Source organism: Leptosomus discolor, chromosome 28 (genome assembly GCF_034619465.1).
Source record: "Leptosomus discolor isolate bLepDis1 chromosome 28, bLepDis1.hap2, whole genome shotgun sequence".
NCBI lineage: Eukaryota > Metazoa > Chordata > Aves > Leptosomiformes > Leptosomidae > Leptosomus > Leptosomus discolor.
The window spans coordinates 790,980-803,153 of NC_141418.1; the positions used below are offsets into that span (position 1 = coordinate 790,980).

The 12,174-nt window shown below is 69.5% G+C and overlaps 2 protein-coding genes across 2 annotated transcripts; one reads left to right on the plus strand and one right to left on the minus strand.

Annotated features, from left to right (window-relative positions):
* Window positions 1–463: 463 nt before the first annotated feature.
* On the minus strand, window positions 464–2,738 carry YIPF2 (Yip1 domain family member 2). The gene is made up of 8 exons (XM_086478833.1): window positions 2,588–2,738; window positions 2,358–2,500; window positions 2,131–2,211; window positions 1,965–2,052; window positions 1,734–1,850; window positions 978–1,138; window positions 706–888; window positions 464–607 (listed from the first exon to the last, which is right to left on the minus strand). The coding sequence occupies exons 1-8, from the start codon at window positions 2,736–2,738 to the stop codon at window positions 464–466; spliced, it is 1,068 nt and encodes a 355-aa protein (XP_086334959.1).
* A 503-nt stretch (window positions 2,739–3,241) lies between these two features.
* TIMM29 (translocase of inner mitochondrial membrane 29) lies at window positions 3,242–4,589 on the plus strand. The gene is made up of 2 exons (XM_086478834.1): window positions 3,242–3,314; window positions 3,940–4,589. The coding sequence occupies exons 1-2, from the start codon at window positions 3,242–3,244 to the stop codon at window positions 4,587–4,589; spliced, it is 723 nt and encodes a 240-aa protein (XP_086334960.1).
* The last annotated feature ends 7,585 nt before the right edge of the window (window positions 4,590–12,174 follow it).

Here is a 12,174-nt window from a genome sequence, read left to right on the forward strand (position 1 = left end):
CGGCGGGGCCCAACCCCCCTGCCGGAAGGCTTCCCGGCGCGGCCGCGCTCGGCGTCGGGTCGTGCGTGTGTGTGTGTCCCCCCCCCCGGCGCCTGAACTCACCTCTCTCCCCCTGTTCTCCCCCTCGAGGGGTGCGGTGGGGACCCCCTGTGCCGGGCAGGGGGGGCTGGGTGCCGGGGGGGGGGGTCCGGCAGCCCCTCGCCGGCCCGTAGGAATAGCGGATCTGCTGGTTTTTTTTTTTTGGCTGTAGTACGGAATAAACGGGAGGGTTTCGAAGGAGAGCGCCCCGCTGGCTTCCCCAGCCCCCCGGTGACCCCCCCGGGGTCGTTTTGGGGGTGTCCCCCCCCAGGCAGGAGACAGCAGCGCAGGGTGGGGACGTCCCCGGGTTTATTTGGGGCGGGTGGGAGAGGAACGAGGTGGGGGCTGAGAGGAGTTGGGGACCCCCCCTCGCTCTGGGGACCCCTCACCGCGCAGGGTGGGGGCCCGGCAGGGCGCTGGCGGTGCCGGGGGGCTGCGGGACGCGGCTGCGGAGCCCCTCGGCCCCCGCCGTGGCGTGCGGCGGTGACGCCGGGGCGGCGGCGACGGGCGGCCGCTGGAAAAAGTAGAGCTGGGAGGAGAAGGAAAACCCACGCTGGGGGGTCACCGGGGGGATGGAGCCCCCCCCCAGGGACCCCCCCCTCACCCCAGGCCCCCCCCAGTGGGTACCTTGCAGCCGACGGCGAGGAGGGCGTGGAGGGCGATGACGGTGGCCACCACAGCCAGCGCGGTTGCCCGGCCGTCGGCGCGGGCCGGCGGCCAGAAGGTGAGGGCCAGGACGGCGGCCGAGAGCAGGGTGGCCACGGCCAGCAGTAGCCACTGCAGCCAGGCCGCCGGGATCAGCCACAGCACCTGCGGGCGCCACCGCCGGTCACCACAGCGCATCCCCTTGTGTGTGTGTGTCCCCCCCCAAAAGCTGGGGACCCCCCCCCGGGACTCACCGCGGTGGGGACGTAGGCGGAGAGGGAGTAGCCGTAGGCGCAGAGGGTCTCCAAGAGGCTGTAGGCGCCGGCGCCGGGGCTCTGCCGCCACCGCAGGAACCCCCAGAGCGCCAGCGGCACCAGCCCGGCGTAGCTGTAGATGAGGGTGGCGGCGACGGTGACTGGGGGGAGAAGTTGGGGGGGAGGGGTGCTGCGATGGTCCCAGTGTGGGAGAGGCACTGGTGGGGGTCTATGTCCCCTCCCTGAGCTGTGCGGACAGGCCCAGTATGGACCAGGCACCATTTGGGGGTCCAGCGCCCCCCTCCTTGAGCCACAGGGCTGGTCCCAGTATGGACCAGGCACCAGTTGGGGGTCCAGACCACCCCTCCCCGAGCCATAGGGACAGGCCCAGTGTGGGGCCAGGCACCATTCTGGGGTCCAGCCCCCCTCCCTGAGCCACAGGGCTGGTCCCAGTGCGGACCAGGCAGTGTTTTGGGGTCCAGCCCCCCTCCCCGAGCCACAGGGCTGGTCCCAGTGCAGACCAGGCAGTGGTTTGGGGTCCAGCCCCCCTCCCTGAGCCATGGGGCTGGTCCCAGTGTGGGGCAGGCACTGTTTTGGGGTCCAGAGCGCTGCTCCCAGTATGGACCAGGCACCATTTGGGGGTCCAGCCCCCCCCTCCCCGAGCTGTGGGGACAGTCCCAGCGTGGGGCCAGGTGCCATTCTGGGGTCCAGCCCCCCTCCCTAAGCCCCGGCGCCCTCCCCCCGCCGCCCCCTCACCATGGTGGAACTGGGGGCTGTACCGGTACCCGGGGGCCGCTCTCTTCTCGGGGAGGTGGGCCAGGTTCCCGCTGACGGCCAGGGCGAACGCCAGCGTGGCGCAGATCCAGAAGGGCCCTGGGGGGAGGGGACACACACGGACACGACACGGGGACCCGCCGTCACCCAGGAGCCGCCGCCACCACCGGCATGGCGACGCGGGGACGGCGCCGCCGGCGGCTTGGCGCTCACCGTAGAGGTCGGGGTTGTTGCGCAGGCGGTGCCGCACGAAGTTCTTCCCCGGCAGCGGCGTGACGGAGCCCTTGATCCTCTCCAGCACCTGCCGGGGACGGAGGCAGAGCCTCAGCCGGGCCCGGTGAGCGCCGGTGCCGGCGGCTGTGCCGACGGGCGCCGGTACCTGCTGGGTGTCGACGTCGAAGAAGGCCTGGTAGTACTCGAGGGTCCAGAAGCTTCGGGGCCACCTCTGCCCGCCCAGGAGCTGCGGGGGGAGGGGGCTGAGGGGGGCACGGGGGGGAGGGGCAGCCGTGGCCCCGGGGCTCCCATCGAGCCCGTTGTCCCCTCCCCCCCGCCGCCGCAGCGGGGTCTGGGGGTGGCGGGTGCAGCGACGACCCCCCCCCCCCTCACCTCCGTCGTGTCGCCGTCGTCCCCCGGGTCACCGTCGTCGGGGCCCACGGCCACCGTGGTGGAGGGGCTCGGTCGCCCCTCGCCGGCGCGGGGGGTCGCGGCGTCGGGGGTGGCCGCCAGCAGCTCCGTTGCCGCCTCGAACTCTGGGGGGGGGGGGGGGGGTGTCGGGGGTCGGCGGTAGGAATTGACCCCCCGGGAGACGGGGCGGGGGGAACCGGCCCCGGCCCCACCGCTGCGGTGGGGGGAGCCCGAGCCGGGGGGAGACGGGGTGAGGGGCACCGGGAGCCCCCCCGAGGGGCCCGTACGGGGATCGGGGGGGGCTGTCGCGGAGCGATCGCGCTGACACTCACCGTCGAACCGGAGCTCGTCGGGGGCCGCCATGGCCCAGCCTCGCGCTGCCGGGACGAAACGCACGGTGGTTGTACCGGACACACCGGGACCCCCCCGGTCCAGCCTCCCTCAGGCCGGGGATCCCCGGCCCCGGGACCCCCAGCAACCCCCGGGCCCGGTTCTCCCAGTGCTCCCGGTTCCCCTCCGGGCCCGGTTCCCCGGTCCGGCCTCCCTCAGGCCCGGAACCCGCGGGATCCCCGGCCCTGGGACCCCCAACAACCCCCGGGCCCGGGATCCCAGTGCTCCCGGTTCCCCCTCCTCGGGCCCGGTTCTCCCGGTTTCCCCCCGGGCCCGGTTCCCCGGTCTCCGCTCACCGCCCGGCCCCGCCGATGTGGTTCTTCCGCCCCCCTCTGCCACGACTTCAGTGGTTCCGCCCGGTCCGTCCCGCTCCCGCCCCCCCAGCCCCGCGCCCCGCCGATGTGGTTCCCCCCACCGCCGCGATAGTTCCGCCCGGTCCGTCGGTGGGTTCGTCCCGGCCGGAGCCGCTTCCGGTCATGGCGGCGGCGGCTGCGGCGGCGGCCGGGGGGGGCCGCGGCCTTTGGGGGCGCCTGGCAGAGAGTCGCATCGGTGAGGGGGGGCCCGGGGGGGCAACTGGGGGGGGGGCTGGGGCCTGGGAACGGGGGTGGCTTGGGGGGCGGCCCAGGCCTACGGGAGGGGCGGGTCCGGGGGGGGAACCCCGAGACTGTTGGGGTCAATGGGGGGGTCTGGGGGGGCAACGCAGACCCCTAGGGCCAATGGGGGGTCAGGTCAGACCCCTGGGATCAATGGGGGGGTTCGGGGGGGGGCAGCCACCACAGCTGGGGTCAATGGGGGAGTCTTGGGGGGCAACACAGACCCCTGGGGTCAATGGGGGGTCAGGGCAGACCCCTGGGGTTAATGGGGGAGCCTAAAGGGGCAGCTCCTGCCCCTGGAGTCAATAGGGGGGGTCTGGGGGTGCAGCTCATGCCCCTGGGGTCAATGGAGGGATCTGGGGGGGCAACGCAGACCCCTGGGGCCAATGGGGGGTCAGGGCAGACCCCTGGGGTTAATGGGGGAGTCTAAGGGGGCAGCTCCTGCCCCTGGGGTCAATGGGGGGGTTCGAGGGGGGCAGCCCCCACCCCTGGGGTCAATGGGGGAGTCTAGGGGGGCAGCCCCCACCTCTGGGGTTAGTGGGGCGGGGGTCCACCCGCCCCCCCACTGACACCCCCGGCAGGGCGCTGGTGGCGGGCGCTGCTGCAGGACTACGCGGCGGCGGTGCAGGAGGCGGCGGCGGGGGCTCGGCAGCGTCCCGGGGCGGCGGCGGGGTCCCTGGCAGGGCTGGCGGGGGCGGCCGCCTGCGCCGCCGCCGTCCCCAGCGCCGAGTCCTTCGAGGCGGCGACAGTGGAGGCGGCCGGCACACTGCTGCTCCTCTCCCCCGGCACCCGCAGCCCCGCCGCCGACCGGCACGTCCAACGCCTGCTGCGGCGCCGCGAGGCCGGCCGGCTGCGGTACCGGCACCTTGTCTTCTTGGCGGTGGTCTACGAAGCCCCTTACGCCGACGACGCCGCGCTCTACCCGGCCCGGTGCCGGTATTTGCAGCCGCGGTGGCGGGAGCTGCCCAGTCGCCTGCTGGACGTGGGGTTCTGGGGGCGCTGGTGGGTGCTGGGGGCCCGACTGCGGGACTGCGACGTCAACGAGGAGGAGTTCGGGGGGCTGCCGCCGCACCTGCGCCGCCTCGACCCCCGCCAGCTCCGCTCCCACCGCAACGAGAGCCTCTTCCTGGAGAAATTCCGGCCCGTCGCCCTCACCGACGAGGAGATCCGGCGCGCCGAGAGCGAGGCGGCGGCACCGGGACGCGCCGGCGGCGACAGCGGGGCGCCGTAAGCGGGACCCCTTCGGCTGCCGGCGCCGCGTTCGACCCGGCGCCGCCGCTGAATTCCCGTGGTTTACCCGTCATTTATTCCATCCTCACTTGGAACTCGTTAACGCGGCTGAATCCTCGCGGATTCACCCCAAACGACGCACCGGCAGCTGGGGGGGAGGGGGTCGGTTCCCCACCACCCGCTCGTTAAGGCGCCTCGTTATTAATTTCAGACATGAAGACACCTCTTGTTTTCCTCCGTAATTACCGACCAGCCGCTCGTCAACGCCTGTGACGGTCTGTGATGTCATCGGGCGCTCGTTAAGTCACCGACACGTGTCCCCCCCCCCCAGCCTGGCTGGTGGCGAGGGGCCCTCCCCCCCCGCGGTGTTTAATTAATACATCGATACGGGTTTATATCAGTGTTTTATATTTATTATCGCGCCGTGGGGTCCCCCCTCCATCACCCACGGGGCTCCCACCCCCCCGGCCACACGCCCCCTGACCCCAAAACGGGCAGAAACGGTTCCACCGGACGGCGGGTGTTGAATTTCTGCAGAAATCGGGCTAAACCCACCCGATAAACCCCCGGTTTTGGGGGGGATTTGTGGGGATTTCACGGGGGGGTCTCGCGTTGCCGTGGGGGCGGTGGCGATGAAGCAACGGGGCCGCCTCGTTACGCCGTCATTTCCTCCGGTAATTAGGCCATGCGGGGACACACGCGCGTCGCCAACGTAATTAATAACCCCCCCCCCGGGAGGTGCTAATTGCAGCTTCGTTACTCAGGCTTCGATATTCCTCCTGTTGCCCCCCAAATCCTCGATTTTCATCCTCCCTCCCCTCGGAATTCTCCTGAAAACGCTGTTTCTGCGCCCCTAAAAGCCCCTTTTTTTCCTGCGCAGAGCGTCGCCGCGCCGGGCGCTCACCAAAACTCCGGTTTAGGGACTTTTTTCTCCCCGTTTTCGCACATTTTTGACAGTTTTCGGTCTCTCTGCCGGCCCGGGCTGTGAAACGGGGGGGGGGGGGGGGGGGGGGGGGGGGGTGTCGAGAATCTAAAATTAAATAAAATCGCCCCGTATTGACGCGCGGCTCGTGCTGCAAAAGGGCCCCCCCGGCCCTGACAGGACCCCCCCGATGCCCCCCAGGACCTCACAGCCCCCCCCCGCCCCCTGACCCCCCCCCCCCCCCCAGGCCCCGACCCTCGGTGTCGTGGCCCTCCAGGGCCCCCCGGGCCCTCACAGACCCCCCCTCCGCGGTAACCCCCCCCTCCGGGCCCTCACAGCCCCCCCGGTGCCCCCCCCCCAATCCCGGGACCCCCCCCCCCCCCAGACCCGTCCCCCAGTGCCTCCCCCCGCCCCTCCCCTTCGCCGCAGTGGCGCGGTCATTGCGCATGCGCGAAGGGGGGGGGGGGTGTAAGGCTGGGAATACGCGCCGCTGGCGCGCGCCCGCCGCCCCCCCCCAACTCCTTCCGCCCGCCCCCCCCAACCCCCATTGGCTGCGGCGGGGACGGAGCCCGCGCCAGGTCGGCGGCGCCTCGCTGATTGGCTGCTAGCGCGGGTGACTGACAGACGGAGGGGAGGAAGAGAGCGGGGGCGGGGGTGAAGAATCCGAGGGCGCCTCCCATTGGCCGTTCCCTCCCCCTTCCCCGTCGGCTGCGCCCCGCCTCCTCCGATTGGCCAAAGCGCGCGCCCGCTGCCCCCCCCGCCCCCTCCGCCAACCGAGGAGAAAGGGCGGGGGGAGCGCGCGCTCCCTCCCTTTCCTCTATCCTCATTGGCCGCGCTGGTGGAGCGCTCCGTGCTCATTGGTCCGGCGGCGGGGAAGGGGTGGAGGGGGACGCGCGCCCGCGCGCTCAGGGGAGGGAGGAGGGCGGGGGGAAGCGCGAGGCGCCGCGCACGCGCGCTGGCGGCCTGTGGCGGGCGCGCGCGCGGCTCCGTCGCTCCCTCAGGCGGCGGCGGCGGCGGCTCCTTTGTTCCCCCCCGCGCCTCGGCGAGACGGGGCCGCCCGGCGGGGATGGGCCCTGCCAGCGGCTCCTCCGGCGGCCAGCGCGGTAAGGGCCGGCGGGGGGAGGGGGGGGGGGGGCGGCTGGCCCGGGGCTTTGGCTGAATGGGGCCGGGAGGGAGGGGGGAAGCGCTGAGGGGGGGGTACGGCGGCCCGGGAGGGTCATGGGAGCTCGGCAGAACGCTGCTGCCGCCGCCGCCGCCGCCCATTGTTTGGGGCCGGGGGGTTCCATCGGCCGGCAGCAGCCCAGCTTTGTCCCCCCCGGGGGTGCCCTCACCCTCTGGGGAGCCCCCCCGCGCTTTCGGCCCCTCGCAGCATCCCTCCCCCCCCCGCGATCTCCCCGCCATTTTCAGCCCCACCAGTATCCACCTCCTCTGTCGCTCCCCCTTTTCACCCCCCCTCAGCATCTCCCCCCTCTTTTCAGCCCCACCAGTATTAATCTCACCTTTTCCAGCCCCCTCCCCCATCCGTCTCCCTTTTCAGCCCCCCATCTCCCCTTTTCAACGCCCCCCCTTCATCATTCACCCGCCCCAATCTCGCCCCCCCCCCCCTTCCAGCCTCCTTCCTCCAGACCCTCCCCATTGCGGGGCCGCAAGGCTGGGCTCTGCCCCTCTGCCCCCCCCCCCCCCCCATTATCCCCCACCCCGCCTTTGCTGCTGGGGGGGGCATCAGCGACACCGCAGCCCCCCCCCCCCGGGGTGCTCGCCAGCCTCCTTCCACGTCCCCCTTCAAAAGGGGGCACCCCCCCCCCAATCCAGCCGTTTCCCCCCTGCCCTGCCGAGTGTCCAGTGCCCCCAGCCCCGCTGTCCCCGTCTTTTACACCCCCTCTCTCAGTGGGGCAGTGCCACCTCCCCCCCAGGGGGCATCTTCCTCCCCCCCAGCCAAGCCCCATCCTCCTCATCCTCCCCACCTCCATCGGGGCTTTGTTTGTCCTTCTGGAGGACACCGTCCCCCCTGCCCATTAAACCCCCCTCCTCCCGGGGCGCTCGCCCTTCTCCCCCCAAGCCAGGACCCCTCCCCCCAGCGGCTGTCACTGTGTGCCCCCCCCCCCCCCCCAGCTGGTTTGGGGGGGCTCTCAGCATCATCTTCTTCCACCTGGGGGGGCCTCCTCCTCATTTCTGAGACGCCAGGATCGCCCTCCCTCCATCCCATCTCTCCCCTCCCGTCCTGTTCTCCCTTCCTGTCTCCACCCCCCTAAAATTAACTGATTTTTTATCTTTTTTTTGTCTCCCTCCCCTTTCTGGGGGGTGGTGGCGGGGGGAGCAGGGGGATCGCGGTTGGTGAAGACCCCCGCAGAAATCCCCTGGTGCCGCACAAAGCCCGGTCATCTGCGGGGACGAGCAGCGGGTGCCCCGGTCAGAAGGGGGGGGGGGGGGGGGGGGGTGTCTCAACTGTCATCTTCCATTTTGGGGGAGCGGATCTGTCTCCCCTTTGTGGGCAGCGCAGCCCTGGGTGCCGCCACGGTCTTTTGTTTGGCGGCGACATCGCCGTCGGGGCTGTCGGGGGGTCCCTCGGGGCTGTTGGGGGGGGGGGATTTTGGGGGCGCAGCCCCCCTGCTCGTCCCCTTTTCCGGCGCTGCGGGGTCCCGACGTGTTAAAGCCGGGCACAAGCGTCGCCCTGCGGGGAGCTGGATCCCGGCTGCTGAGAAACGCTGAGCCCTCGGTGATGATTGTTATAAATACGCTGATTTGGGGGGGCAAAAAAAGAATCCCAAATTATTTTCATGCGGCGTTCAGCTCTTTTGAGGTGAAATGCGGCGTTTTCCTGCGCTGGCGGAGCGCGACTTTCAGCTTTCCCCGGCGAGGCACGGGGGTGACGGGGGTTTTCTGCAGGTTAGGAGGCGTTTTTCCCTATTTTTGCCATTTTTCCCCCGACTCGGTGGGCGCTGTCTGGCTCTGCCGCCCCGTCAGGCTCCGAGGGAAGAGGGGTGAGCGGGCGAGCCCGGGGACTCTGCTGCTAATTTCCCCTGTTAGAATAATTTCTATTTTCCTCCTTTGACGATCAGAGTCTGAGGGAGGCGGGGGGTGGGCGTGGGGGCTGTAATTAAGGGATTTGTGCAGCTGCCGCTTAAAATTCATGAGCAGCACCGAGATAACGAAGAACCGAGCAGCCGGTTTCATTTCCCCCCCGCCCAGCTCCAGCTTCTGGGCTTGTTTTACCACTCAAAGTTTAGAAAAGCTTCAAAATCCTGTAACCTTTTCTCCAGAGACCAGAAAGCTCGGGGCTGAGCCCACCCCGCGCTCTGGGGGGTGATTTTAACTGACCAGCACGGGGCTCACGAACAAAATAAACCAGATTTTCAGCGAGTTGACTTATTTTCCCAGCTCGGTGCTGTGAAAACGCCCTGAAAAGCCTCGTAAAGGGGCAAAGCGAGCGAGCCCCGACAGGGCTGCGATGAATTGAGGCCGGCGCTTCTCCTCCTGCCGTCAGGGGCTTTGTAGCGATTCCCAGCCTGTGACTGAGGGTTGTTTTTTTTTAAAAATAACTCAGATTAGGGTCGTGGAAGGTGTATTTTGGCCCAGGGGCGCGCGGGATCCCCGTTGCCTCGACGAGCGCGCGGGTCGTGAGGTTGAATTCTTGGATTGCCGCGGGTTGGCGGCGCCAGCAGCGCCAGCCCCCAAAATCCCCACACCCCACCAAAAATGCCCCCCACCCCACGCCGGGGAGGTCCGGGGCTCCCCGCGGGGAGGGGACGGCGTTGCGGTGGCCTCCATGTGCTGGTGGCGTCGCCGGCCCGTGCCGGCAGCAGGACGGATGGATGGACAGACGGCTTCTCCCTCTGGGTCTGTAAGCTCGGGGGAGGGGAGGCGGCGCGGTGATCCCCCCTCCCGCACCTCGACCTCCCTGTAAGTAACCAAATCTCCAAAAAACCCACCAAATCGGCTGATGAGTCTTTAACCGCGCATCGGTGCCTGGCGGGCGGGCGGGGGGGCAGAGCCCAGCCCGACACCGACTAATCGCCCGTTTTTCCCTCCCCTCGCAGGGTTTCGGTAAAAGCCCAGCGTCCCCAGAGCGCCCGTCGCCGCCGCGTGGCGGAGCCCTCCATGCCCATAGGTAGGTGCCTGGGGGTCGGGGTTCCCCCCCCGCGGGGCAGGTGGGGGGGGGGTGTCCTTAAAAACGAGAAGCAAAACCACCGCGGCGGCGCCGGTGCCGGGCCAGGCCGGCGTCTCCCGCGGCGCCGGAGAGGAGCAGACGGTGGGTTTGAACGCCGAAGTGCTTCGGGCTGCCGTAACGTCCCTCGAGTTGTGCCGAGGTTGGGTTTTCTCCCGGCAAAGCCGGCGGCGGGGCTGGTCGAGCCCCTCTGCTCTCGGAACGCTTCATTAGGCCTCGCTTCCTCGTTAGCTGCGGCGAGCAGAGGGGGGGGGACTGGCCCCTGCGAGCCTTTGCTTCCCTCTGGGGGTGGATTCCCGAGGGCTGGAAGGGCTTCATTTGGGGAGAAACCCCCTGCTTCTCCCGGGGGTGCAAGCATGAGGCTCGGCCGCCCAAAAAGCTGCGTTTTCACGGGCCCTGGGGCGGAGCGACGCGCTCGGAACGGCCAAAGAAAAAGGAGGGAAAAGGCGAGTCACCGCTCGGTTCCCTTCGGGGCTGGGAGCGCTGGAACACTCGGTGCGCTCACGACTCGGGTCACCGCTGCCCCGCGGAGCCCGGCGAGGCGCCGATCCGCCGCAGCGAGGAGCGACGTGGGTCTTGAACCGTCTTTTCCTTGGGAAATCGGGACGTTTCGAGCCCGAAGCGCCCGTGACCTCGGGCAGCCGCTCCCCGAGGGGGGGGAAAGGGCATCCCCGGAGCGAGCGGCTTTCCACGAGCCCCCGAGAGCCCTTTCGTCAGACGGAGGGCGCTTCCCGTCGCCTCCCAGGACCTCTCCTGCCTCCCGGGACGCCCCGTGTCGATCTTTTGGGACGTTTCCCTCCCCGCGGGCTGCTCCGAGTCCTGGGAACCGCCGCCGCTTTGCTCCCGTCTGGATTTCCCAGCAGAAAGCGAGCGGGAACTTGGGAGGTCGCCCGCCCTTGTGAGCGACCCGCGGATCCTTGAGATGGTTGAATCCAAGGGTTTGGTGCTGCTGCGGAGCTGGATGAGGGGGAAAGGGGAGTTTTTGGGCACGTTCTGCTGCTTTGAGCCTTTTTTGTGTGGGAAACGTGAGCGCCCGCCTTCCCCTGGCCCTGGGACAAGGGTGAATCCTGCGGTCGGAGGCACCAGCGTTCCCTCCAACGCCGCGCTGCGGGGAGCGCTCGGCTCCCTCGTGTTTACCAGCACCGGGGGGAGGGAAAACAAACACCCGCGACCGCAAATTGCCGGAACGAATTGGGATGAAGCAGCAGAGGCTTCGGCGAGGGAGGGGCGGCGGCTCGGCGGGGGATCCTCTGCCCCGCGCTCCTTGGGCTTCATCCCGAGAGGAACACGTTAAGTTACGGGCGCTCCGGATGCCTCCGGGCTGCGCCGGGTATTGCCGGGTGCTCCTTAAGATCCGCTTAATTTGGGGATTAAACCGCGCTGCCACGAAGAGAGTGAAGGAGGAAGCGCTCGGGGTGATCCTGAGGGAGCTCCGCCGTCGCTGGACCTCAGGAAAGGAGCGTTTCGCCCTTCTGGCTCCGACCGCGAGCGCAAACCTCACGGATTTCTCCCCTCGTCCCCCCCAAGCCCTGAATTTCTGCAGATTTCACGCCGGGATGGTGTCTCCGTGTGCCGGGGAGCCACGTCCTCAGCCCCACGTCGTCGTCCTCCTCCTCCTCTTCGCTCCGGTGTGTGTGGGAGCGCGAAGCCCAGCCCGGCGCCTGCCCTCCCGGCTGGCTGCGGGCGTTTGCCGGCGTCACGCCCGCGTGGTCCTGCCCCGGCCGCGCCGCGCCGAAAGCCGCTGGCGGTGACGCCGCGTCCTTGTGTTCCACCGAGCTCAGCCGCCTCGCCGGGAGGCGAGTGGGGGGTCATGACCCGCGGAAGCCGCGTGGGTGAGCGGAGGAGCGCGGCGATGCTGCGGGTGCCCGGCCCGGTGGGCTCCGTGTGGGGAAGCGCGGCCGCAGCCGAGGCCAAGAGCTGTTCTGCTGCGTTCACCGCTGCCATCTGGGGGCTTAAAAAACCCCCCAAAACCCCCCTTTCCGCCATGTTTTGGAGTTAAAATAATTTCTGTCTCTGCGGTTTGCCAACCCTCCTAATGAGTCGAGTCGTTAACGTCGCCTCGTTAGTTTTCACGCCGCCGCCGATCCCCCAGCTCGTTTCTCCGGGTCCCTCCAGAGCCGGCAGCGCTTCCCAGTTTGACATCAGCAGCCAACTGGTGCGTTACCTCGTGCCTCCGGCCACCGACGCAGAGCTCGAGCAGGCTGGCCCCAGCCAGGCGTCCCCGCGACCCTCGGCGCGCAGCCGGCGTCCCCGGCGCGGCTCCCAGCGAGCCAAAGGGCCGTCACCGATCGGCCGAGAGTGAATCCCACGAGGCAAAAATCCCCCCGCTACGCCTTTCCTCCGACCTCACCGTAAAGCGGAACCGAACTCAACCCCGTGTCGGGCAGAGAAGTTCACGTTCGTGTTTTGTCGTTGTTGCCGTCAGGGGGATCCTCGCGGCTGCACGAGCGAGATCTCCCGCAGCGGGAAGCGCTTTGGGGAGAATTCAGCCCGCTTTGG

What these genes read in the sequence shown, in the direction of transcription:
- YIPF2 (XM_086478833.1), bottom strand. Translation starts at nt 2,738, where the DNA reads ATGGCGGCCCCCGACGAGCTCCGGTTCGACGGTGAGTGTCAGCGCGAT. An exon ending in ACGACGGCGACACGACGGAG is followed by an intron (nt 2,212 to 2,357) that starts GTGAGGGGGGGG and finishes CTCCCCCCGCAG; the next exon opens with CTCCTGGGCGGGCAGAGGTG. An exon ending in CCGCCTACGTCCCCACCGCG is followed by an intron (nt 889 to 977) that starts GTGAGTCCCGGG and finishes TGGCGCCCGCAG; the next exon opens with GTGCTGTGGCTGATCCCGGC.
- TIMM29 (XM_086478834.1), top strand. Translation starts at nt 3,242, where the DNA reads ATGGCGGCGGCGGCTGCGGCGGCGGCCGGGGGGGGCCGCGGCCTTTGG. An exon ending in CCTGGCAGAGAGTCGCATCG is followed by an intron (nt 3,315 to 3,939) that starts GTGAGGGGGGGC and finishes CACCCCCGGCAG; the next exon opens with GGCGCTGGTGGCGGGCGCTG.